The 24,161-nt window shown below is 43.9% G+C and overlaps 1 protein-coding gene across 1 annotated transcript in view; it reads left to right on the top strand.

Annotated features, from left to right (window-relative positions):
* The window catches only part of BRWD1 (bromodomain and WD repeat domain containing 1), a 132,048-nt gene that overhangs the window by 39,917 nt on the left and 67,970 nt on the right, over positions 1-24,161 (top strand). Inside the window, exons 8-21 of the mRNA XM_056559676.1 lie at positions 454-675; positions 1,115-1,215; positions 1,301-1,371; positions 3,896-3,996; positions 5,118-5,158; positions 6,866-6,967; positions 8,369-8,519; positions 10,528-10,662; positions 14,543-14,671; positions 15,679-15,904; positions 18,264-18,410; positions 18,526-18,688; positions 21,989-22,082; positions 23,638-23,802. Coding sequence (XP_056415651.1) covers positions 454-675; positions 1,115-1,215; positions 1,301-1,371; positions 3,896-3,996; positions 5,118-5,158; positions 6,866-6,967; positions 8,369-8,519; positions 10,528-10,662; positions 14,543-14,671; positions 15,679-15,904; positions 18,264-18,410; positions 18,526-18,688; positions 21,989-22,082; positions 23,638-23,802 — 1,848 coding nt within the window. The remainder of the gene's footprint in view (positions 1-453; positions 676-1,114; positions 1,216-1,300; positions 1,372-3,895; positions 3,997-5,117; positions 5,159-6,865; positions 6,968-8,368; positions 8,520-10,527; positions 10,663-14,542; positions 14,672-15,678; positions 15,905-18,263; positions 18,411-18,525; positions 18,689-21,988; positions 22,083-23,637; positions 23,803-24,161) is intronic.

The raw sequence follows: 24,161 nt of genomic DNA, 5'->3' as shown, positions 1-24,161 counted from the left end.
ATATGTATATATATATATATATATATTATATTGGATAAAGAGGACTCTCTCCTTTCCTTCTCTATATCTTTATCTATATATCTATATATATCTCTAGACATAGAGATGTGTGTGTGTGTATATATATATCTATCTGTATATCTCATTAACAAGAAACCTGGACATTATCCACAATTAAAATGTTTGTCCTTTTCCCGAATTTTAGAGGTTCTGTTCATTCTGTCCTATAGAATGAAATGATTTCTGCTGCTTGCATGTAGTGTGACTGTTGTGAAGCGGAAGGTTGGTTGAGCACAGTCGATCACAGCTGTGCTACCCACCTGTTCTCTTCACCGCTTCCTCCTGATAGCACAGTGCAATATGTAAAACTTGTTTAGGCAAAGCTGTTCCTGTCTACGAAATAACTTGGCCTGCTCCTAATTATTATTTTTTTTTTCCTTCTTCTGTCATCAGGGCTCTGATGACTGCTTGGTGAAGATCTGGTCTGTACTTGATGGACGGCTGCTAGCCACACTAAGAGGTCACTCAGCAGAGATCTCTGAACTTACTGTGAACTATGAAAATACCTTGATCGCTGCTTCAAGCTGTGAGAAGATCATAAGAGTGTGGTCTCTCCGGACCTGTGCCCCCATGGCTGTGCTTCAGGGTCACTTAGGGGCTGTTACCTCATTACTTGTAAGCATCTGGTTTACTTTTATCTGGAGTTAAATGGGCGCTCTCATTAAAAAGGCCAATTGATAAGTTGTAGAGAGTTATCAGATTTTTTTACGAGTCGGGAGAAGTGCACGCTTAGTGCGTTCTCCCAGCTATGTGTCATCTGACCAGCACAGACTCTATCGTCAAGGTCTCAGAGTGGGGAGAGAAGCGTGTGCTTCTATCCCAGCTCACTCACGTGATTGTTCAGGGACTGAAAATTGTTCAGGGACTGAATATTTAAAAAATAAAATAATAAAAAAAACACTTATAATTATAATGAAATGGCTCTGCTCAGACTGTTCCAGTCTGTACAGTAAAGCTGCAGAGTAATCTACAGAGACGAGAAGCCTATAAGTTCTATATACATGTTGTTTTAATCTTCTATTTTAGTTGTATTTAATATCTCCTCCTCTCCTAGTTCAGCCCACTGGTCAAAGGATCTACCAGATACTTGGTGTCTACAGGAGGAGATGCAACTGTCTGCTTATGGCAATGGGACGTCGATACCTTGGAGTTCAAGTGAGTCCAACCGCTTTAATACATACACCTTTTTATTTTTATGCTTTTTCGTTTTAACATTCAATGATCTTTTCTTTAAATTCAGTGATCGTCCCCAGAAATTCATAGAAAGATCTGGCCCCGGAGCTCAGATGCTCTGTTCTTCATGTAGTGATGGTAAGCAGAGATGTTTATCTGTATTACAATGAATGTATTAACACTGTCAGTATTTAACTGGTAGTTATTCCCATCTAAGGTTGCGTTCACTTCATGATTTTCTGACATCCATTTATATGTTGGCAACCTTTCCACATAGTCCGCTAGTAACTACTTTTGAGTCATTTTTGCAAGTACCGTATATACTCGAGTATAAGCCGAGTTTTTCAGCACGATTTTTCGTGCTGAAAACACCCCCCTCGGCTTATACTCGAGTGAACTCCCCCACCCGCAGTGGTCTTCAACCTGCGGACTTCCAGAGGTTTCAAAACTACAACTCCCAGCAAGCCAGGGCAGCCATCGGCTGTCCGGGCTTGCTGGGAGTTGTAGTTTTGAAACCTCCGGAGGTCCGCAGGTTGAAGACCACTGCGGCCTTCAACATCATCCAGCCCCCTTTCACCCCCTTTAGTTCTGAGTACTCACCTCCGCTCGGCGCTGGTCCGGTCCTGCAGGGCTGTCCGGTAAGGAGGTGGTCCGGTGAGGAGGTGGTCCGGGCTGCTATCTTCACCGGGGAGGCCTCTTCTAAGCGCTTCGGGCCCGGCCTCAGAATAGTCACGTTGCCTTGACAACGACGCAGATGCGTCGTTGTCTAGGCAACGGCTCTATTCCGGGCCGGAAGCGCGGAGAAGAGGCGCCCCCGGTGAAGATAGCAGCCCGGACCACCTCCTCACCGGACCACCTCCTTACCGGACAGCCCTGCAGGACCGGACCAGCGCCGAGCGGAGGTGAGTACTCAGAACTAAAGGGGGTGAGAGGGGGCTGGATGATGTTGAAGGCCGCAGTGGTCTTCAACCTGCGGACCTCCGGAGGTTTCAAAACTACAACTCCCAGCAAGCCCGGACAGCCGATGGCTGCCCGGGCTTGCTGGGAGTTGTAGTTTTGAAACCTCTGGAGGTCCGCATGTTGAAGGCCGCAGTGGTCTTCAACCTGCGGACCTCCGGAGGTTTCAAAACTACAACTCCCAGCAAGCCCGGACAGCCGATGGCTGCCCGGGCTTGCTGGGAGTTGTAGTTTTGAAACCTCTGGAGGTCCGCAGGTTGAAGACCACTGAGGGCGAATGATGAGAAGAGGATGATGAAGGGGGTGGGGATGATGAAGGGGGGGGGTGTGGGATGATTACAAGGGGATGATGAAGGGGGGATGTGTGGGATGATAAGGGGATGTGTGGGATGATGACAAGGGGATGATGAAGGGGGGATGTGTGGGATGATAAGGGGATGTGTGGGATGATGACAAGGGGATGATGAAGGGGGGATGTGTGGGATGATGACAAGGGGATGATGAAGGGGGGATGTGTGGGATAAGGGGATGTGTGGGATGATGACAAGGGGATGATGAAGGGGGGATGTGTGGGATGATGACAAGGGGATGATGAAGGGGGGATGTGTGGGATGATAAGGGGATGTGTGGGATGATGACAAGGGGATGATGAAGGGGGGATGTGTGGGATGATAAGGGGATGTGTGGGATGATGACAAGGGGATGATGAAGGGGGGATGTGTGGGATGATGACAAGGGGATGATGAGGATGTTAATGACGGGTCTGGATGATGACAGGGGGGGATGAGGTATTTCCCACCCTAGGCTTATACTCGAGTCAATAACTTTTCCTGGGATTTTGGGTTGAAATAAGGGGTCTCGGCTTATACTTGGGTCGGCTTATACTCGAGTATATACGGTATTTGTCTTTGGGCTAGGATCCTAAAGCTCAACAAACCATGTTTTAGAGTCCAAGTCTAAATTCGTATGGCTTCCTTAAAGAAATCACCTCTGATAAAGGGATAGGGAATAAGATGTATGATCGCAGGGGTCCCGCCATTGGGGCCCCTCCGCCATCTTGGTGCAGCCCCTCCGCGATCTCTGTGCAGCCCCCGTCATTCTGTTTCAAGCGCTGCCTCCGAAACGGGGACGTGATGTCACAGCCATGCCCCCTAGTGATGTCATGCTACGCCCCCTCAATTCATGTCTATGGGAGGGGGCGTGACGGCAGTCACGCCCCCTCCCATAGACATGAATGGATGGGGGGGGGGGTGGGCTGTGACGTCAGATCCCCGTCTCTGAGGCAGCGCCCAGCGCAGAATGCCGGGGGCTGCACTGAGATCGCCGGGGGGCCCCAGTGGCGGGACCCCTGCGATCATAATTCTTACCCCCTATCCTTTGCATAGGGGATGAGCTGTATAAACCCGAAATACCCCTTTAAAGCAGTTACAGAATAAATGCGCATTGCTTCAACTTTATGCTGTTAGCTGCAATCTTGTGTTTAAAGGTTAATTTCCACAGTATATGTCATAAATGTCTCTGGGACCTGCACCTAACTTTAGAAAGGGCATCCCGCTATCTCTGGTCTTAACATCCAGGTGGTCTGGAGAGGTGACTAAGAATATCGTCAGACTGTATTGGGGTAGTTGTTGATTCAGACAAGTATACAAACCTGCTGTGTGAATACTGCCCAATTCTACTACCTTTCTGTTGTTCTGTATTGCAGGTGGAATGTTTTTAGCGGTCGGTGGTAGTGACCACGCCATCCGGCTCTACTACTTTGGTAATGATGTACCTGAGAAAGTATCTGAACTTGAAGGCCATAATGTGAGTACCTAGGTGTTCTTTACCTTTGTGTTGCAGTTTTTTTCATCTGGACTTGAAAAGTCTGCAGTGTTTACTTGTATATGATTTGGTGGGGATATGCTACTGTGGATTTTGCTGCAGAGTCTGGAAAGGAAAATAGCCTATCAGTTAAGAGATCTGCAGGTTATTTAAACATATGCTATATATATATAGATATATATATATAGATATATATATATATATTATAGATATATATAGATATATATTATATATATTATAGATATATATAGATATATATTATAGATATATATAGATATATATTATAGATATATATAGATATATATTATAGATATATATAGATATATATTATAGATATATATTATAATTGATCAATTTTTGTGATGGGATCTGTTACCCTTTGTTTAGGTACTGTAATACACTGAAGATTGTATTCCCTAACTACTCCTAACATCCCTCCTGTCCTTAAAAAATAAAAAAAATAAAAAATTATTTATCTGAACTTTAAACAGTTGTGTATCATACCTTTTCCCTTGCTCACATAATGTGAGTTCCCGGCAGGAGAAAGTGGGCGTTCCCCAGCAGGCACCTGAAGCCTGTGAGAGCTGTGCCTCGCCATGCCCCGCACGAACTTCCTGAGTTTGGTCTCCTGCCAGGCCAGGAGGAGACCAGTCTTACTTGCGGCAGGGAACAGAACAGAGCCACCTAGTGGCCATTTTTCAATCACATTAAAAACATAGAAAGGTTAAGAATTTTAACAGTAAGTAAATAGCAAAGTGTCTTATAATTACATATGTATGTATGGTAGCCTGATCGCTGATGTCCGCCATTACTGGTGGGTTCATCCGTGGTCTATTTAGTGCAGCTCCTGCGCTTAATAGATCGTACACACTGCAGGACATATATGTATCTCAAGCTGCGTCAAGTACCAGGGAGCCAGGGGTTAAGACAGTTAGAACACTTTTACTTTTATCTTGTTGCCCAAATATGCCTCTGCCGTGGGGTATATACAGCAGCGTACCCTCAACAGGCACTATGGGCTTGAGGCATTGAGTGACTGCCCTGTCCTGTGGTATCTCTGACCTTTGCTTCTTGTCTTCTAACAAACCTATGTTTTATTGTAGGATATCGTTGACAGCATTTTATTTTCCTACAATAGTGAAAGGTAAGTGAAACCATTGAGGGTACCTATTAACCCCTTGTCGCGCATCATACCCGGTGGGTCCCGGGTGCTATAGGCAACCAGGACCCACGGCTAATGCCGGACATCGCCGATTGGGCTGATGTCCGGCATCAACCCTTTAGACGTGGTGATCAAACTTGATTGCTGCGTCTAAAATAAAAGTAAACATTGCCGGTTAGCTCAGTGGTGCTGTTCAAGACCGCCGCGGTGAACACGTCCCGAACAGCTTGCAGGACGCGAGGCGGATCCCTACCTGCCTCCTCGCTGTCCGATCGCCGAATAACTGCTACGTGCCTGAGATCCAGGCAGGAGCAGTCGCGCGGCGATAACACTGATCAATGCCATGCTATTGCATGGCAGTGATCAGTGTAGGAAATCAGTGTGTGCAGTGTTATAGTCCCCTATGAAAATAAAGTGTTAATAAATGTGATTTAACCCCTTCCCTAATAAGTTTCTTCCCCCTTTTCCCATAAAAAACCCAAAAAAACTGTAAATAAAAATAAACATGGTATCGCCGCGTGCGTAAATGTCGGACCTATAAAAATATATTGTTAATTAAACCGCACGGTTAATGGCGTACACGTAAAAAAAATTCCAAAGTCCAAAATGGCTTATTTTTGGTAACTTTTTTTTGATAAATGAGTCCTCATACCGCCCCTTATAAGGAAAAATAAAAAAGTTATAGGGGTCAGAAGAGGACATTTTTCAACGTATTTAATCTTGGTGCATGTAGTTATAAAATTTTTTTTTGTAGTAAAATAAAATCAAACCTATATAAATTGGGTATCCTTGCAACCGTATGGACCTGTAGAATAAACGTTGAAAGTTGAATCGAACTATAGAAATATATTGTTAATTAAACCGCACGGTCAATGGCGTAAGCGCAAAAAAATCCCAAAGTCCAAAAAAGCGTATTTTTGGTCACTTTTTATATCATGAAAAAATGAAGAAAAAGCAATCAAAAAGTCTGATCAATGCAAAAATGGTACCGATAAAAACTTCAGATCACAGCGCAAAAAATGAGCCCTCATACCGCCCCATACGCGGAAAAAAAAAAGTTATAGGGGTCAGAAGGTGACAATTTTAAACTTATACATTTTCCTGCATGTAGTTATGATTTTTTTCAGAAGTACGACAAAATCAAACCTATATAAGTAGGGGATCATTTTAACCGTATGAACCTACAGAATAAAGAGAAGGTGTCATTTTTATTGGAAAATGTACTACGTAGAAACGGAAGCCCCCAAAAGTTACAAAATGGCGTTTTTTTTTTTTTAAATTTTGTCTCACAATGATTTTTTTTTGGTTACGCTGTAGATTTTTGGGTAAAATGACTGATGTCTTTACAAAGTAGAATTGTTGGCGCAAAAAATAAGCCATCAATTGGATTTTTAGGTGCAAAATTGAAAGATTTATGATTTTTTAAAGGTAAGGAGGAAAAAATGAAAGTGCAAAAACTGAAAAACCCTGAGTCCTTCAGGGGTCAAGTAACATGCAGCATACAAATACAAAAACAGTACAAACCCTGCACCTTTCACAGTCTTCAGGATATCTGTGTGTGTCCTCCTCCAGTTTGCAGTACGGCCCCATAAGGCACTTTGTGTGGTGCCGCCTTCACAGTGCCATGCATTTTTTTTTTTCCCCCAGACCTTTCCAAAAAAATCGATTTTAACCAAAATTTCTTTACAGGTTTGTAAGTGGAAGCAAAGATGGAATAGCACGAATATGGAGATTAGAGGAGCAGGAGTGGCAGAGTATTGTACTTGACATGGACACCAATCTAGATGACAGGTACCGTGCTGCGTTTCTTTATACAGTATTAGTCTACAGGAAGCTCATGAATAAGATCTGTTATTGCCGTAAAAAATAAATGGCTTGTATTGTCCTCGACTTTTAAGTTGACAAAATGCTGTAAATGTTTTACTGTGAAATAAAGGTGACAACCAAATCACGAATACACGCCCCCTCCCATAAACTTGCATTGAGGGGGCGGGGCTATGACGTCCCAAGCTCCCGACGCCAACTCCAGAGTTCGGAACAGTTTGTTCCAAACACCGAGCAGCGGAGTACGCCTAATATACTAGTCTGACCATAGTGCTCCATGCTGCCACCTCTGTCCATGTCAGGAACTGTCAAGAGCCGGATAGGTTTGCTATGGGGATTTGCTCCTGCTCTGGACAGTTCCTGACATGGACAGAGGTGGCAGCAGAGAGCACTGTGGGCAGACAGAAAAGAACTCCAGAAAGGAATAAAACTTACTCTGGAGCATACAGCAGCTGATAAGTACTGGAAGGATTACATTTTTTTTTAAATAGAAGTAATTTACAAATCTGTTTAACTTTCTGGCACCAGTTATAAACCTCATGAGGGAATCTCAAAGTTGATTATTAAGAAATTTGACTCGCTACCCATAAGGAAAACATCTTTGTCGCAAGGATGGTGAATATGTCCTCAGTGGTGTATCTTCACGATGGTTCAGGTTTACGGATATTATATAGATGCATTAAACTTTGGATCCACGGTAAGGCAACTTTTGATCCTCTGGAGCAGTGGTCTCCAAACTGGCCCTCCAGATGTTGCAAAAGTGCAACTACAAGTATGCCCAGACAACAAACCCCTGTCTGTGCATGCTGGGAGTTGTAGTTTTGCAATATCATTCGGAAACTACTGCTCTGGAGGAGTAATTAAGAATAGGTTATTTTATATACTGTCCCTCTGTGCCCCTACACTGCTCCCTTTATGGAGCATTCACCCTAAACCTGTACATATTAAGACTCTAAGACAGTGTTTCCCAACAGTGTGCCTCCGACTGTTGCAGAACTACAACTCCCAGCATGCCGTTGGCTGTCCAAACATGCTGGGAGTTGTAGTTCTGCAACAGCTGGTAGCTGCACTACCCTAAAAAACCCTCAAGAAAGACCTCAGTAAAAATGATACTGGCGTCCAGCTACTTTTAAAAGGTTTCTGCTCCACTATTTACACAAAAGAATTTCTGAAGTGGAATTTCCGGACTGAACGTGTTCTAGGATATGCATTGCTGTCTATGGAGACTGTGCAGGTCCAACAGGTCCTAGTGCCTGCTACCGATTCCCAAGAAGCCACACGTTTCTCCAGTCAAATTGTAGTTGAATTGTAGACAATAGAATTGATTGTTTGAATGTGTAATGTGGTAGTTTCTTTCTTTCCTTTTAGACAACGTAGTAATGATCATACGTCTTATCCAAAGCCCAAGGTTCTCATGATCGCGTGGAACACCACGGATAGCTATGTTGTGACTGCGAGCAGTGCCCACCTGCTGAAGGTGTGGGATTCACATACTGGGAAACTGCTGCATGTTCTGATGGTGAGGAAACAGGACTGAATCTGAAAGTGTAGCTAAAGTAATCTGTCCCTTAGACCCCACAGCAAAATAGTGACCACAGGGAGTTTTAGTATTTTTAGAAGTTTCATGGATTTCATGGACTACCTGTCTCTAAATAAACATTTCTAAACTAACTCAGGCTATGTTCCCGAACTACTGCCAACACTCCTCCCCCCCAAAAAAAATTTCGGAGCTTTAAAGGGTACTCCGCCTCTAGACATCTTATCCCCTATCCAAAAAACAGGGGATAAGATGTCTGATTGCGGGGGTCCCGCTGCTGGGACCCCCGTGATCTCTGTGCAGCACCCGGAGTACGTTTAGAACGCTGGGTGCGGCCGGCACTGGGTCGTGATGTCACAGGCACACCCTTCGTGATGTCACGCCACACCCCCTCAATGCCAGTCTATGGGAGGGGGTGTGGCTGTAGCCACGCCCCCTTCCCATAGACTTGCATTGAGGGTGTGTGGCCTGACATCAAGAGGGCAATGCCTGTGACGTCACGACCCCCACCGCTTGCTCCGTGCATTCTGAACAAGATGTTCAGAACACTGGGGCAGTGGAGTACCCCTTTAAAAAGCTGTGTCTTACCTTTATTCTTGCTCACACAGTGAACTCTTCCAGCAGAAGAAAGTGGGCGTTTCCCAGCAGGCATGACATCACTGAAGCCTGCTGGGGGACCACTTCCGCCTCACATTGTTGCAGAGCTGTGATGAATAGAAGAGCTAAGGCTCTGTGCTGAAGCTTTCAGTCCGTGCTTCTTTCAGTGAGGCTCTCCTTCAGCTTTCAGTCTGTGCAGCTGCTTTCAGCGAGGCTCTTTGCATCTTTCAGTCTGTGTATCTTTCAGTGAGGCTCTTTGCAGCTGTCAATCAAACTCAGTGCAGAGACACACTTCCTGAGTTTGGTCTCCTGCCATTACAAGCAGTAGACCAAAATCTAGATTTTGATCAGACGGAATGTGTTCTGGCCAAGAATGGAGACCCCTGGTGGCCAGAAGTATACAGCAGAAAAACTAACCTAAAACGTTTTTATTTTTTTTATGTAAACCAATTACTAAAGTTATCTGGCATAGGGAATCAAATATTAAAAATCATGTTTACTGACCAGTGCCCATTTAAAGGGAACCTGTCATTGGGCAGTGTGTACACAGTGACCCCACCAGCAGAGTAGTGAGTACAGCTCTGGAGTATAATACATGATATAACCCAGGATCAGTACAGGATAAGTAATGTAATGTATGTACACAGTGACCTCACCAGCAGAATAGTGAGTACAGCTCTGGAGTATAATGCAGGATATAACTCAGGATCAGTACAGGATAAGTAATGTAATGTATGTACACAGTGACCTCACCAGCAGAATAGTGAGTACAGCTCTGGAGTATAATACAGGATATAACTCAGGATCAGTACAGGATAAGTAATGTAATGTATGTACACAGTGACCTCACCAGCAGTATAGTGAGTACAGCTCTGGAGTATAATACAGGATATAACTCTGGATCAGTACAGGATAAGTAATGTAATGTATGTACACAGTGACCTCACCAGCAGAATAGTGAGTACAGCTCTGGAGTATAATACAGGATATAACTCAGGATCAGTACAGGATAAGTAATGTAATTTATGTACACAGTGACCCCACCAGCAGAGTAGTGAGTACAGCTCTGGAGTATAATACATGATATAACCCAGGATCAGTACAGGATAAGTAATGTAATGTATGTACACAGTGACCTCACCAGCAGAATAGTGAGTGCAGCTCTGGAGTATAATACAGGATATAACTCGGGATCAGTACAGGATAAGTAATGTATGTACACAGTTACTTAACATTTTACAAAAGTTATGTTTAAAAAAACAGTATGTTCATCTAAAATCATAACTTTATTCATAGTGGGTTGATGCGTACGCATATTCCTAAAATGCACCTCCTATATTTTGCTTCTCTGTGCACAAGAATAATCTCGCTTACTATATATTTCTTTAAACAGGGTCATGAAAATGACATTTACGTCTTAGAACCGCACCCATTTGACTCCAGAATGATGTTATCTGCTGGACATGATGGAAATATATTCATATGGGATATTAAAAATGGCAGTAAAGTCACGCACTACTTCAATTTGGTAAGCTGATCTTTTAACTTTATACACATATATATATATATTTTGTGTATCTTATTGGGTACACAGAACCTATAGTGTATAGGCCGCTAACACAAAGTAAGAAAAAAAAGTTGGCAACCACCCAGCTTTTCCGTGACCTACAGTTTCCTAGCCTGGGGTTTATGTAGACTGACACACTGACTGAAGCTTGAGGCAAGCTGCGTTTCTCAGTCCGAGACTAAACTTGTATACGGTCAGGAAATTACCCCAATTTAGTCACGAGCTGACTACGCTCGGGTCGTTGAAATAAATGGGGGCTGGGCCTGTCTGAACATCGACAGGTCAAATACAAGCAGTGAAGAAGAGGAGTCGGCACATACGGGACTATGCGTGGAGACATGCGAGAGGCACTACGGGACCTACTGACAGCAAAGCCTGCAACGGTGGTGCTCAGCAAAATAGAAAACAAACATTCAGCAAGTCAAAGAAGCAAGAGAGGCGACACTCACCAAGCAGGTAATGTTTATTCACGTAGCGGTGACAGGATACAGACTACAGGATGGTGTCTGCTGGCTTCTTCAGTACCTGGCGTTCTTTGGCATCCCCACTTCCAAAGTCTGCGACTGAGCTTAATCTCTCTTCTCCCCCCCCCTACATAGGTGGGGTACCTGGCTGGGTCCTTGTTTTCCTGGGAGCAATTAGAGGGCATTCCGCCTATGCCTGTAGCTTTGCTCACTTTTGCAGCCTGGCTTTCTCCATTCTCGTTTTCTACAGCTGCTCTCACAGCCAGACTTTCTCCTCTGCTGGGGGAGTTTGTGCGCTTCCGTGTAGCTCAGCGACAGCCAGTCTGGCCACCATTTGTTTGGGTTCTGCAGTTGCTCTCCTCTTCCCTTTGTGTGGTCTCCCTGGTGGGGTGTGTTCCTCCTTCCCTTTGTCATGGTCAGTTTCGCTACCCTGCTACAACAGTCTTCTGGGTATTCTTTTTGTGCCCAGAACCTGGGGTCCTAGCTGGGTGGCCTTTGTCTCCCTCTCCACTCACGTCCTAGTGGGATGTTGCTTTGGAGTACTCTGGTCTGTTCGAACCGCTGGGTTCAAGGCTGGTTTTCCTGGTCATTCCCCTCTTAACTTATTTCTGGGTGTGCTGTAGGGGTTTACTTGTATTGTGCAACATTCTAATGGTTGTGGCAGGCCTCCTTCTTTAGTTTGGCCACCTGGTCATTGGGCCTTAGTGATGGTTGCGGCCTTGACAGGTGTCCTGCTCCTGCCCAGTCTTCTGTGACCCCTCCCTTTGTGGGGCGGTCTTTCTGAACCACGCTTATTCTTGTCTCAACATGGACGTGGGTCTCCCGGAGCGTTTTGCGGATGTTGGGTTTGGTCCCCCTAGAGGTGTGGGACTTCCAGGAGAGTCTGGATCCTGCAGTTCCTGTGTCTGCTGCTCCAGTGTTCCGGGATGCTCCTTTCCCAGGCGTTCCATTCCTTGTGTGGCTGTCTTTACTTCCTGTACTCCTGGGATCGCGGGCGTTCTGGTCAGCCGCTCTTCTGGCCTACTTCACCTTAACCGTGGACGGGTTTCCTCTTCAAATTTATTACCGCTGTTCAGGCTCTGTCTTCCCCTCGGCATCTGCTCTTCCTTCAGGGTGTTCGCGGAGTACCCCTTGGACAGTGGTTTTTGGAGCCTGTAGTTTGGTTTCGATCATCGCTCTTGTACAGCAGGCCGCTCTGGAGCTGGTTTTCAATCTATTACGTTTCTTCAGTGGTTTCCAGTCTCCACCTTGTCTGTGTTCGCCTTCTGTAGGCGTGCGCAGTTTTCCTGGGCATTTTCTTGCCATCTTCTCTTTACTCTGTTGATTCTCTTGACTGGGGTTCTCTTGTCGTTCCCCTTACATTCTTGTTTCCCAACAGGGATAATACTCTGTCTGGTTTTGTGCTTCCCTTGCAGTTGGTTTCCTACCTCCCTCCAGGTTGGTTGCGGCCCAGCAGGCCCTCGAGTCGACTTTCTTGTCTCTCTATGTGGACTCTAGGTTTTGAGTCTCTACTAAAGACTCAGACTACCTACTAAAGACTACCTTCCTTTGGCGTCCTGGTCCATCTCCTTGGATGGTGGGAACTTCCGGACGCTCAGTTCCAGGCCTCTGTTGCCTTTTGGCCCAGGGTCTCATCCGTGAGCTTTCCAGTTGACTGGAGTTCAATCTCCAGACTGACTCCCTTCATCTGGTGGTTGTTTTTTCCCACCCCAGGGACTGCTTTGGTACGTCCCATTAGTAAGGTGTCCCCCAATGAAGAGCGACCGAGAAAAAGAGATTTTTTTGTGCTCACTGTAAAATCTTTCTCGTAGCCTTCATTGGGGGACACTGCACCCACACATTTATTCTTTTCTTGTCCGGATAATCTTTTCCGGTTATTGGGTTTTATATTGAATCTTTTCTAGGGTCTTTCGGGCAAATTTTATTTGTTGGCTTCTCCTACTGCTTTGTGACAAAACTGATTATCTTGCTTCCAGTGGGCGGGTATATCCTGCCAGGGAGGAGCCAACTTTTTTTTCCTAGTGTCAACGCCTCCTAGTGGCCAGAGCATATACCCATCAGAATAGGTGTCCCCCAATGAAGACTTCGAGAGTGATTTTACGGTGAATACAAATCATCTCCTTTTTCCAACCAGGGTGCCTCCAGCTGTTGCAAAACTACAACTCTCAGCATGCCAAAGGCTGTCCGGGCATGCTGAGAGTTGTAGTTTTACAACAGCTGGAGGCACCCTAGTTGGAAAACACTGCCCTACACAGCTTTAGGAAGGCATCCTCGCTGGCGCTCATCTTGAACAACCACAGATCAGCATATTCACAATAGTAAAAAATACCTGCGTTTGACTTCCTTAGATTCTAGATGTAGATTCTTTAGTGTGAATGAGCCCTAAAAGAGAGATTTTTTTTTTTTAATTTTTTTTTTTTTACAGTAAGTAATTAAAATCCTCTTCACAATTTTTTTTTTTACATTTTAAAAAGATTGTTTCTCATTGGTAATCAAAAATTGTTGTTTAATTTTTAAAGCGGACCTCTCACGGTATTGCCAATTTTATGCAATAAAATGCAGCACTCTGTTGAGAAACTTAAAGGGATATTCCAGGAAAAAACTTTTATTTTATTTTATATCAACTGGCTCCAGAAAGTTAAAAACAGATTTGTAGATTACTTCTATAAAAAAAAAATAAAAAATCTTAATCCTTCCAATAATTATCAGCTGCTGAAGTTGAGTTGTTTTCTGGCTGGCAACAGTGCTCTCTGCTGACATCTCTGCTTGTCTCAGGAACTGCACAGAGTAGAAGAGGTTTGCTATGGGGATTTGCTTCTACTCTGGACAGTTTCTGAGACAGGTATCATCAGAGAGCACTTAGACAGAAAATACTCAACTTCAGCAGCTCATAAGTACTGGAAGGATTAAGATTTTTTAATAGAAGTACTTTACAAATCTGTTAATTCTGGAGCCAGTTGATATATAAAAAAAAAAGTTTTTTTTTCCGGGACAACCCCTTTTATCTTCTATTGCATAGTTATATATGGCTGCACTATAGTCATTTTTCATAAAATTAACATTACAATGAGATGTACATTTTCAATTAACTAGGTGCATGCTGGGTGTTTTAGTGTTGCACCAGCTGTGGGGCCACAGGAAGTAGTTTAGGGTGTTAGATATAACTAATACCTGAAATTATAAAATTACGTAGACTTACCCAGTCTAATACATATCTATGATACTTGAGTAGATCACTGTTCCCTTGCACGGGTCTCCTGGATTCTAACAACTGTATGTGGATCTTAGTCTAATTTATTATCGGGCAGCAGTCTGGGTTGTTTAATTTTGTTTGCTTTTGGAAAGTCACCGAAATCTGTATTTATTCTTGTAATCAGATCGAAGGACAAGGCCACGGAGCCATACTTGACTGCAAGCTTTCAGCCGATGGCCAGCGCATAGCAGGGACAGATTCACATGGATATCTGCTCATTTTCGGCTTTGGCAATGGCAAATCCTATGAGAAGGTAGGTGTGTAAGTAATCGGGAGACTGAGTCTACGAAGAGTGTTTTTTGGGCGGTGGGGGGGAAGTATTGTTTAAAACGTATGTAAAGGGAAAAGTTGCCCAATCAGGTTGCTATAGGAATCTGCTCCTCTTTTGCTCTTCAGTTTTTGATAAAAATTCCTCTGTCACTGTGGGGGACTGGGTATATCTGCATAACACCGACAGACCAATCATTTCAGTGTGTGCGGTGTTACGGTACGTTCAGACGAGCGGATCCACAGCATATTCTACACTACGGATCTGCCGCCGAAGGACCCCTACAGGGTGCCTTTTAGATGTGCCTGCTCAAGCGGCACCACACCACTACGAGCAGACACACTGTTGCGATGCACGCGCGTTGTACTCGCACACATCGGGGATGCTCCCCCTGAGCTAGGCCGAGAACAGACGCAATGTGCGAGTAATACTGCAAATGCACACGGCGACTCGCACATCGCAGTGTGTCCGCTCCGAGCACTGCTAAAGGCACCATGTAGTGGTCCTTCGCGGCGGTTCCGCAACATGGATCTGCTTGTCGGAACGTACCCTTAGACTAGGTTCTCCTTGCTGCCATGCTCTGCTAAAGAAAAAAACCTCCTATGAAATATCTAATACCCGACGGACCGCATTCAAGGTAATGGGATCTGTCAGGATCCGACTGAGTTTATTGGGAAAAGGGTGCGTTCGGCATCCTTGTGTGGAGTCGAACGGACCTTAAATGGGAGGAACGTAGCGGCTGTGTGAACGAGCCCTAAAACTGCTTTCCTTTTGTGCTGCTGCTGGGAAGTCTATCACTTACTGAATGCTCTGATTGCAGAAGACCCTTTAGCAGGAGGCTTTTTGATCAACTCTTTTAACTAAAAGACATTGTCCAAAAATGGACAACCCCTTTAACAAATTCCGATGCTGGTGGAGCTTACAGTCTGTTATCTTTATTGTAGTCCATGACTTTGAGCAGAGTATTGATGGGAAAACTTTTATTTTTTTAGATTCCGGAGCAGATGTTTTTTCACACAGATTATAGACCTCTCATTGTAGATGGAAACCAGTTTGTCCTCGATGAGCAAACCCAGCAGGCTCCACACTTGATGCCACCACCATTTTTGGTAGATGTTGACGGAAACCCTCACCCACCTACTTATCAGCGACTGGTGCCTGGGAGAGAGAACTGTGCAGATGAGCATTTGGTTCCCCAGCTGGGATATATGGAAACTGGTAAGAACAGTTTTTATGACCTAACTCTTCTGTGCTAGATTCAAGATAATTGTATTTCCAGTAAATGTGGGTGGGCTTACACTATCAGACAGGAGAGAGCACAGAGGAGTGCTATCAGACAGGAGAGAGCACAGAGGAGTGCTATCAGACAGGAGAGAGCACAGAGGAGTGCTATCAGACAGGAGAGAGCACAGAGGAGTGCTATCAGACAGGAGAGAGCACAGAGGAGTGCTGTCGGACAGGAGAGAGCACAGAGGAGTGCTGTCAGACAGGAGAGAGCACAGAGGAGTCCTATCAGACAGGAGAGAGCACAGAGGAGTCCTATCAGACAGGAGAGAGCACAGAGGAGTGCTATCAGACAGGAGAGAGAACAGAGGAGTGCTATCAGACAGGAGAGAGCACAGAGGAGTGCTATCAGACAGGAGAGAGCACAGAGGAGTGTTAGCCCACCCTCACTTACTGTACTTTGCCCATGTCTGTACTTCAGATTGGACAAAGCTGTGATTTTATATACTAATTGTATATTAGAAAGGTTAGTGGGGGAGATTTATCAAAACCTGTGCAGAGGTAAAGTTGTCCATAGCAACCAATCAGATCACTTCTTTAATTTTTAACAAGGCCTCTGCAAAATGAAAGAAGCGATCTGATTGGTTGCTATGGGCAACTTTTCCTTTGCACAGGTTTTGATAAATCTCCCCCAATGTCTTTGTATCTGATAGTGTTCATTTAAGTTGGCCATGTCAACCCTTTACTGGACCGTACTCTAATAGTGAGTAATGCACAGTACTACAGCCTGGATTTGAGAGAATACCACCAATCTCAACCGCTCAACCCCCATAAATGCTGAAGGCTATATTGACTGCAACATCTATTTTGACTTTAAAAGATGGGAACAATCCCCGCTGGTACCCACATGATTGCATGGGTTGTAGTAGCGTAGGCTCAGTCTGTATGTCCAATGGTTTACCCCATGATTTTATAGGTTGGCAGTGGTCCCAATTGGTAAGCCTAGTGAAGCCCCTCAATGGCATAGGCTGCCATTGCATGGAGCGGGCACAGTCTGTTACCCACCAGTATCCCTATGCAATTGGTACCTGTTAGTTAAAGGGGTACTCCAGTGGAATTTTTTTTTTTTTTTTAAATCAACTGGTCCTGGAAAATAGTCTTGTAAATTACTTCTATTAAAAAATCTTAATCCTTTCAGTACTTTTTAGGGGCTGTATACTACAGAGGAAATTCTTTTCTTTTTAGATTTCTCTTCTATCACGAGCACAGTGCTCTCTGCTGACCTCTCTGTCCATTTTAGGAACTGTCCAGAGCAGCATATGTTTGCTATGGCGATTTTCTCCTGCACTGGACCGTTCCTAAAATGGTCAGCAGAGGTCAGCAGAGAGCACTGTGGTCGTGACAGAAAATAAATCCAAAAAGAAAAGCATATCCTCTGTAGTATACAGCTGCTAAGAATTACTGGATGGATTACGATTTTTTTTAATAGAAGTAATTTACATATCTGTTTAAAGGGGTACTCCGGTGAAAACCTTTTTTCTTTTAAATCAACTGGTAGCAGAAAGTTAAACATATTTGTAAATTATTTCTATTAAAAAATCTTAATCCTTCCAGTACTTATTAGCTGCTGAATGCTACAGAGGAAATTCCTTTCTTTTTGGAACACTGATGACATCACGAGCACAGTGCTCTCTGCTGACATCTCTGTCCATTTTAGCAACCGTGCATAGCAGATGAATGCTTAAGGGCAGCATGGTGGCTCAGTGGTTAGCACTGCTGCCTTTCAGTGCTGGGGACTTGGGTTCAAATCCCACTAATGACGACAATAAATAAAGCGTTGTTATTATTATAATAACTTCAGCAGAGAGAACTGTGCTCGTGATGTCATCAGAGAGCATTCCAAAAAGAGAAGAATTTCCTCTGTAGTATTCAGCAGCTAATAAGTACAGGAAGGATTAAGATTTTTTTAATAGAAGTAATTTACAAATATGTTTAACTTTCTGCCACCAGTTGATTTAAAAGTAAAAAGGTTTTCACCGGAGTACCCCTTTAACCTTCTGCCACCAGTTTATTTAAAAAATAAAATAAATAAATAAATGATTCCCACCGGAGTACCCCTTTGAACACTGACAGACAGGTATATTGCGGACAGACTGCTGTACATATATATTTAATTACATTGTAGAACTGACCAGAGTATTGTCAATTCAGATCAGGTTAATAAAAAAAAAAAAAAAAAAAAAATTCTGCAGAAAAAAAAACCAAACTTAAAAAGTATGTTTCATTGAAGTTAGGAATAGTAGAAGCTTTGGCGCAAGGCGCATGGTTTTCACTGTAACGTTGTCTTTTAAAGTTGATGGTGAAATCGTGGAACAAGTGGTCAGTCAGCAGACAAACTCTGATCAGCAGAACCAAGATCCCAACCTGCGCCCGGATCAGAGGCCCAATCTAGAGCAAGAACCTGGCTCCAGCGCTCAGCCCACTAATGCAGCCCGAAGAGGTACTGTATGTGTGGTACCTGTGCTGGCGAGGGAGTGTGTGGGGGGGGGGGGGGGGGTGTATGCATTCTAGTGATTTTTGGTCCTATTCACTAAATTTTTCTTACTCCTTTTTAGATCTTGCTTCTCCTCCAAATATTGGCCTGAGGCGTAGCGGTCAAGTAGAGGGGGTTCGCCAGATGCATAATAATGCACCTCGCAGTCAGATCGCTACCGAGAGGGATCTGCTTGCCTGGAGGAAAAGAGTTGTTGTCCCAGAGATAACAAGCGTCATTTACAGGTCTCTGGCTTATGTTTGTGTATATACAGTGCTCCCTCAAGTTACAATATTAATCGGTTCCAGGATGACCATTGTATGTTGAAACCATTGTATGTTGAGACCAGAACTCTATGGAAACCTGGTAATTGGTTCTGAAGCCACCAAAAATGTCATCCAAAAATAGGAAAAAAGTGAGAAAGAAAAATACGTAGATAACTAATATAGATAAAGCAAATCCTTACATATAAAAGTAATAAAGATCTGCTGGGAGCTGTAATCATTGTCTATGTCAGTGTTTCCCAAGCAGGGAGCCTCCAGCTGTTGCAAAACTACAACTCCCAGCATGCCCGGACAGCCAAAGGCTGTCCGGGCACGCTGGGAGTTGTAGTTTTGCAACAGCTGGGGCCACCCTGCTTGGGAAACACTGGTCTATGTAGAGGACAGGAGCTTCTTCAGGGTCCTGTACAATACACGCAATGTCCTAAAAAAAAAAGTAATGGAGTCGCCCCCACCTGGTGTCTATAGGAGCAGGTAACCCTGGCACAGGTAAAGTGTACAGAACATGTAATACCTCCCTGTACTGTAGGAGGCGCTACCAGACAGCCAGTCAGTGCATACACTTCAGTAATACAGGTAAAGAGTACAGAACATGTAATTCCTCTCTGTACTGTAGGGGGCGCTACCAGACATCAGTCAGTGCATACACTTCAGTATTACAGGGGTTTTACCAGTGAATGCCCATTCTGATTGATCGGTTCTTCCAGCCATTGACAGGTATCACAGATCTGGACTGTCTGTAGCATTGTATGTTGAGTCTGGTTTCAACTTACAATGGTCTAGAAAAGACCATTGTATGTTGAAACTATTTTATGTTGAGCCCATTGTAAGTTGAGGGATCACTGTGTGTATATATATATATATATATATATATATATATATATATATATAAATGACTCAAGTCAAGTCAAAAGTTTTCACCTGCTTGGGGGTCTGAGTGTTCAGACCCTGACCGATCACTATGGGGCACATTCATGAAACATGGCTTTTGTAGTCTATTTTTTTGTAATTTTTTTTTTTCAACTACTGTTTTGCTTACGTGCGACAAATTTATTATTCTGTCTCACGGCCTTAATAAATTTGTCGCACGGGAAACTCCCTCTGCGTAAGCAAAAAACTGTGAGGTAAGCGCCGTAGATTGCTCTGCTGTTCCCGCGTTAGCTAAAGAGGTGGTTCCTTGCTGTCCTCACGTGTTTCTCGCGTTCAAAATCATCCAGCGTTGCCTAACCCGTTGTGATGGCACAAAGTAGGTGGTAAGAGGAGGTCCAAATCAAAAACACGTTTCCCAGCCTAGTGCCACGGAAGAAATATTACAAAGTATGTCGTCCACCATTGCCACAACACAACCTGTAGGAGACTCTCTAGTCCGCCAAACTCACCAGACAGTTCTGACTTTGAGGATTCCGGGGGTCCAGGAAAGTGGCGAAAAAAAATAAATAAAAAAAATCAGACAGTGCACAAAAGTAAGTATTATAAATTAATAATGTAGATAGAACACACTTTCATAAAAAAAATTAAAAAAATAACTTTAATAAAAGTGGACAATTCACTTTAGAGGATGTAAGGCATTTTAGTAAGCCAGGAATGTGCTGGAGGAAATTTAAAGGGGTATTCCAGGAAAAAACTTTTTTTTTTTATATATCAACTGGCTCCAGAAAGTTAAACAGATTTGTAAATTACATCTTTTAAAAAAATCTTAATCCTTTCAGTACTTATGAGCTTCTGAAGTTAAGGTTGTTCTTTTCTGTCTAAGTGCTCTCTGATGACACATGTCTTGGGAACCCACCCAGTTTAGAAGAGGTTTGCTATGGGGATTTGCTTCGAAACTGGGCAGTTCCCGAGACAGGTGTCATCAGAGAGCACTTAGACAGAAAAGAACAACCTTCACTTCAGAAGCTCATAAGTACTGAAAGGATTAAGATTTTTTTAAATAGAAGTAATTTACAAATCTGTTTAACTTTCTGGAGCCAGTTTATATATATATATATATATATATATATATATATATATATATATATAAATTTCCCTGGATAACCCCTTTATGCAACGTTTTCCTCTATAGCGACTTTTTAGCGACTGTCGCATTTGATAAATCTTCTTACTACTGCAAGTCAATTTCTAAAACTTGCTTACATAAGCAAAAAAAAAAAAAATAATAATTTCTTGCTTTTCTCGCTCGTAGGGATGAATGTTGCACAGAAAATAGCATAGTCGCAGTTGCGAATTTTTGTAACAATTATATGAAAGAAAAAACGGGTAAATGCTTTAATAAATGTCCCCCTAAATGAGTTGTAAAAGAGCATGCTAGGCGCGTTCTCTCCTGGATCTGTGCCATGTGACTGCTTATGTAAGTCTATGGCAGTGTTTCCCAACCAGGGTGCCTCCAGCTGTTGCAAAACTACAACTCCCAGCATGCCCGGACAGCCTTTGGCTGTCCGTGCATGCTGGGAGTTGTAGTTTTGCAACAGCTGGGGGCACCCTGGTTGGGAAACACTGGTCTATGGGAACGACTCGTTGCGGGGAAAGAAGCGCCTAGTAACACTCTTCGCTTCCTGCTCGTTGTGCTGACTGGTCGTGGTCAGAAAACCCAGCAAGATGGCCGCCCCCATAATAATGTGCAGAAAATTAAATAAGAATTACAATCATGAAATAGCTGACTTTAATCAGGAAAGCAAAATCTAGGCAACCCATTCCCTTTAAAGGGGTACTCCACTGGAAAACCTTTTTTTTTTTTCATTTTATTTATTTATTTTTAAATCAACTGGTGCCACAAAGTTAAACAGATTTGTAAATGACTTCTCTTAAAAAAAATCGTAATCCTTCCAGTACTTATCAGCTGCTGTTTTGATCTACAGGAAGTTCTTCTCTTTTTGATTTTCCTTTCTGCCTGACCACAGTGCTCTCCGCTGACACCTCTGTTCATTTTAGGGACTGTCCGGAGCAGTAGAGGTTTTCTATGGGGATTTGCTCCTATTCCGGACAGTTCCTGACATGGACAGAGGTGTCAGCAGAGAGCACTGTGGGCAGACAGAAAGGAAATTCAAAAAGAAAAGAACTTCCTGTGGATCATACAGCAGCTGAGAAGTACTGGAAGGATTAAAAATTTTTTAATAGAAGTAATTTACAAATATGTACAACTTTCTGGCACCAGTTGATTTAAAAAAAAAAAAAAAAAAAAAAAAAAAAGATTTTCCAGTGGAGTGCCCCTTTAAATCGCTAAGTCTTGGAAAACCATTTTTTAATATACACCCTTTTCTTTTACAGGAAGGAGGAAGATATTAGAATTGCTAGAGGAGAACAGGAAAAGTTGTTTTTTGCGAACCAGAAACAGCGCGGTCTGTGTGATTATTCACAAGAGGTAAGAGTTTTTCGGTTTCCCTTTCCTGAGCGGACACAGGTTAATGCTCAGCCATACACAGTAGTCATGCGCTGGCACAATCCGCAGATTTCCGCTACAGTAGCCTCCCCATCCAATGTGTGGGGTGGCCTCCGGACTGCCGATAGCAGTTGTCAGGAAAAAAAAATCAGACATGTTGGACTAAACCAGTCTTCCCCCAAGCAGGGTCCCTCCAGTCCCGTATCAGGAACTTACCAGAGCAGGAGAAAATCCCCATGGCAAACCTATGCTGCTCTGGACAGTTCCTGACACGAACAGAGGTGTCGGCAGAGAGCACTGTGGACAAGACAAAAAATAAATTCAAAAAGAAAAGAATTTCCTCTTTAGCATACAGCTGCTAATAAGTACCGGAAGGATTAAGATTTTTAAATAGAAGTCAATTACAAATCTGTTTAACTTACTGGCGCCAGTTCATTTAAAGGGGTAGTCCAGTGGTGAAAAACTTATCCCCTATCCTAAGGATAGAGGATAAGTTTGAGATCGCGGGGGGTCCGACCGCTGGGGCCCCCTGCGATCTCTCTGTACGGGGCCCCGGCTCTCCGCCGAGATAGCGGGTGTCGACCCCCGCACGAGGCGGCGGCCGACACGCCCCCTCAATACATCTCTATGGCAGAGCCGGAGATTGCCGAAGGCAGCGCTCTGCCATAGAGTTGTATTGAGGGGGCGTGTCGGCCGCCGCCTCGTGCGGAGGTCGACACGCCCCCTTCCCGCGGGCTGTCGGGGCTCCGTACAGGAGATCGCAGGGGGCCCCAGCGGTCGGACCCCCCGCGATCTGCATCTTATCCCCTATCCTTAGGATAGGGGATAAGTTGCTCACCACTGAATCACCACTGGACTACTCCTTTAAGAAAAACATTTTTTTTCCAATGGAGTACCCCTTTAACACCCCTATTTATTGCTTCCTTTAGGGCCAATGCATACAACAGATATTTTTGTCGTAATTAATTCCATGCTAAATCTGTGTGCAGCAGAATCCCATTTATCTCAACGGGATTCTGCTGCTCAGTGCACAATAGGGATGTTCCGTAGCAGAACTTCCGACACCAATTTGGATTCTGGAGAGAGAATGAACATTCTTTTGTCGAAATCCTTTCAGAATAGCCCATTAGTCATTGGGGCTGAGTTTCCTCTCTGTGCATGGACCCTTAACATGGAACAACATTGGGACTGGTTGTTACTGTAGTCCAGTGTTTCCCAACCAGGGTGCCTCCAGCTGTTGCAATACTACAACTTCCAGCATGCCCGGACAGCCTTCGGCTGTCCGGGCATGCTTGGAGTTGTAGTTTTGCAACAGCTGGAGGCACCCTGGTTGGGAAACACTGCTGTAGTCCAACAGTTAAGTATAAATTGTATTGGTCCGCCATTTTTAAAGCCATGTTTTCTAGGAAGCCTTTGGTGTATGCATTTATTTGGTTCAATGTATAGACATTATAAAGTCTTTTGGGTAGCCTCTTTGCCGACCCCAGATTTCTCTAAGCCAGACTTTCTTTTCACTGAGTGGATTTCCTACGTCTAGGATAACCTTCGGGCTCGTAACCTGAGACTGCGTAAGAAGATGGCATCTCGCATGCGACCACCACGACGGGATGTAGAAGAATTTCTTGATCTTTCTTGTGAAGAAGATAATGGTACAAGGTCATCTGCAGATGAGGAGGAGGAGGAGGAGGAGGAAGCGGAGGAGGCAAGTGGCCTTTGTTTTAAAAGTATGTAATGTATCTTTCTCGGTCGCTCTTCATTGGGGGGGACACTATTTGGTATATACTCAGGCCACTAGGCAAAAAGAAAGTTGACTCCTCCCTGGCAGGATATACCCGCCCACCTGCCGTGAGGAAACCAGTTTTAGTGTCAGTAGGAGGCAGACACAGGTCTGGAGCTCTCCAGACCTGGTTCTTAATTTTATTTTTTTCCAGAAAAGGCTGTTTATTTAGGATTTTTTCCTCCCTTTTTATTTCTTTTTTTTTTTTAGGTGGGGATTAAGGACCATGGCACTAAGGTTCCTCCTTATGCGCTGAAGGGGCACAGTACATAGAGTATGTGCTG

Source organism: Hyla sarda, chromosome 2, assembly GCF_029499605.1.
Source record: "Hyla sarda isolate aHylSar1 chromosome 2, aHylSar1.hap1, whole genome shotgun sequence".
NCBI lineage: Eukaryota > Metazoa > Chordata > Amphibia > Anura > Hylidae > Hyla > Hyla sarda.
The sequence above is the reverse complement of the archived record's forward strand: the minus strand, read 5'-3'. Positions and strand labels throughout refer to the sequence as shown.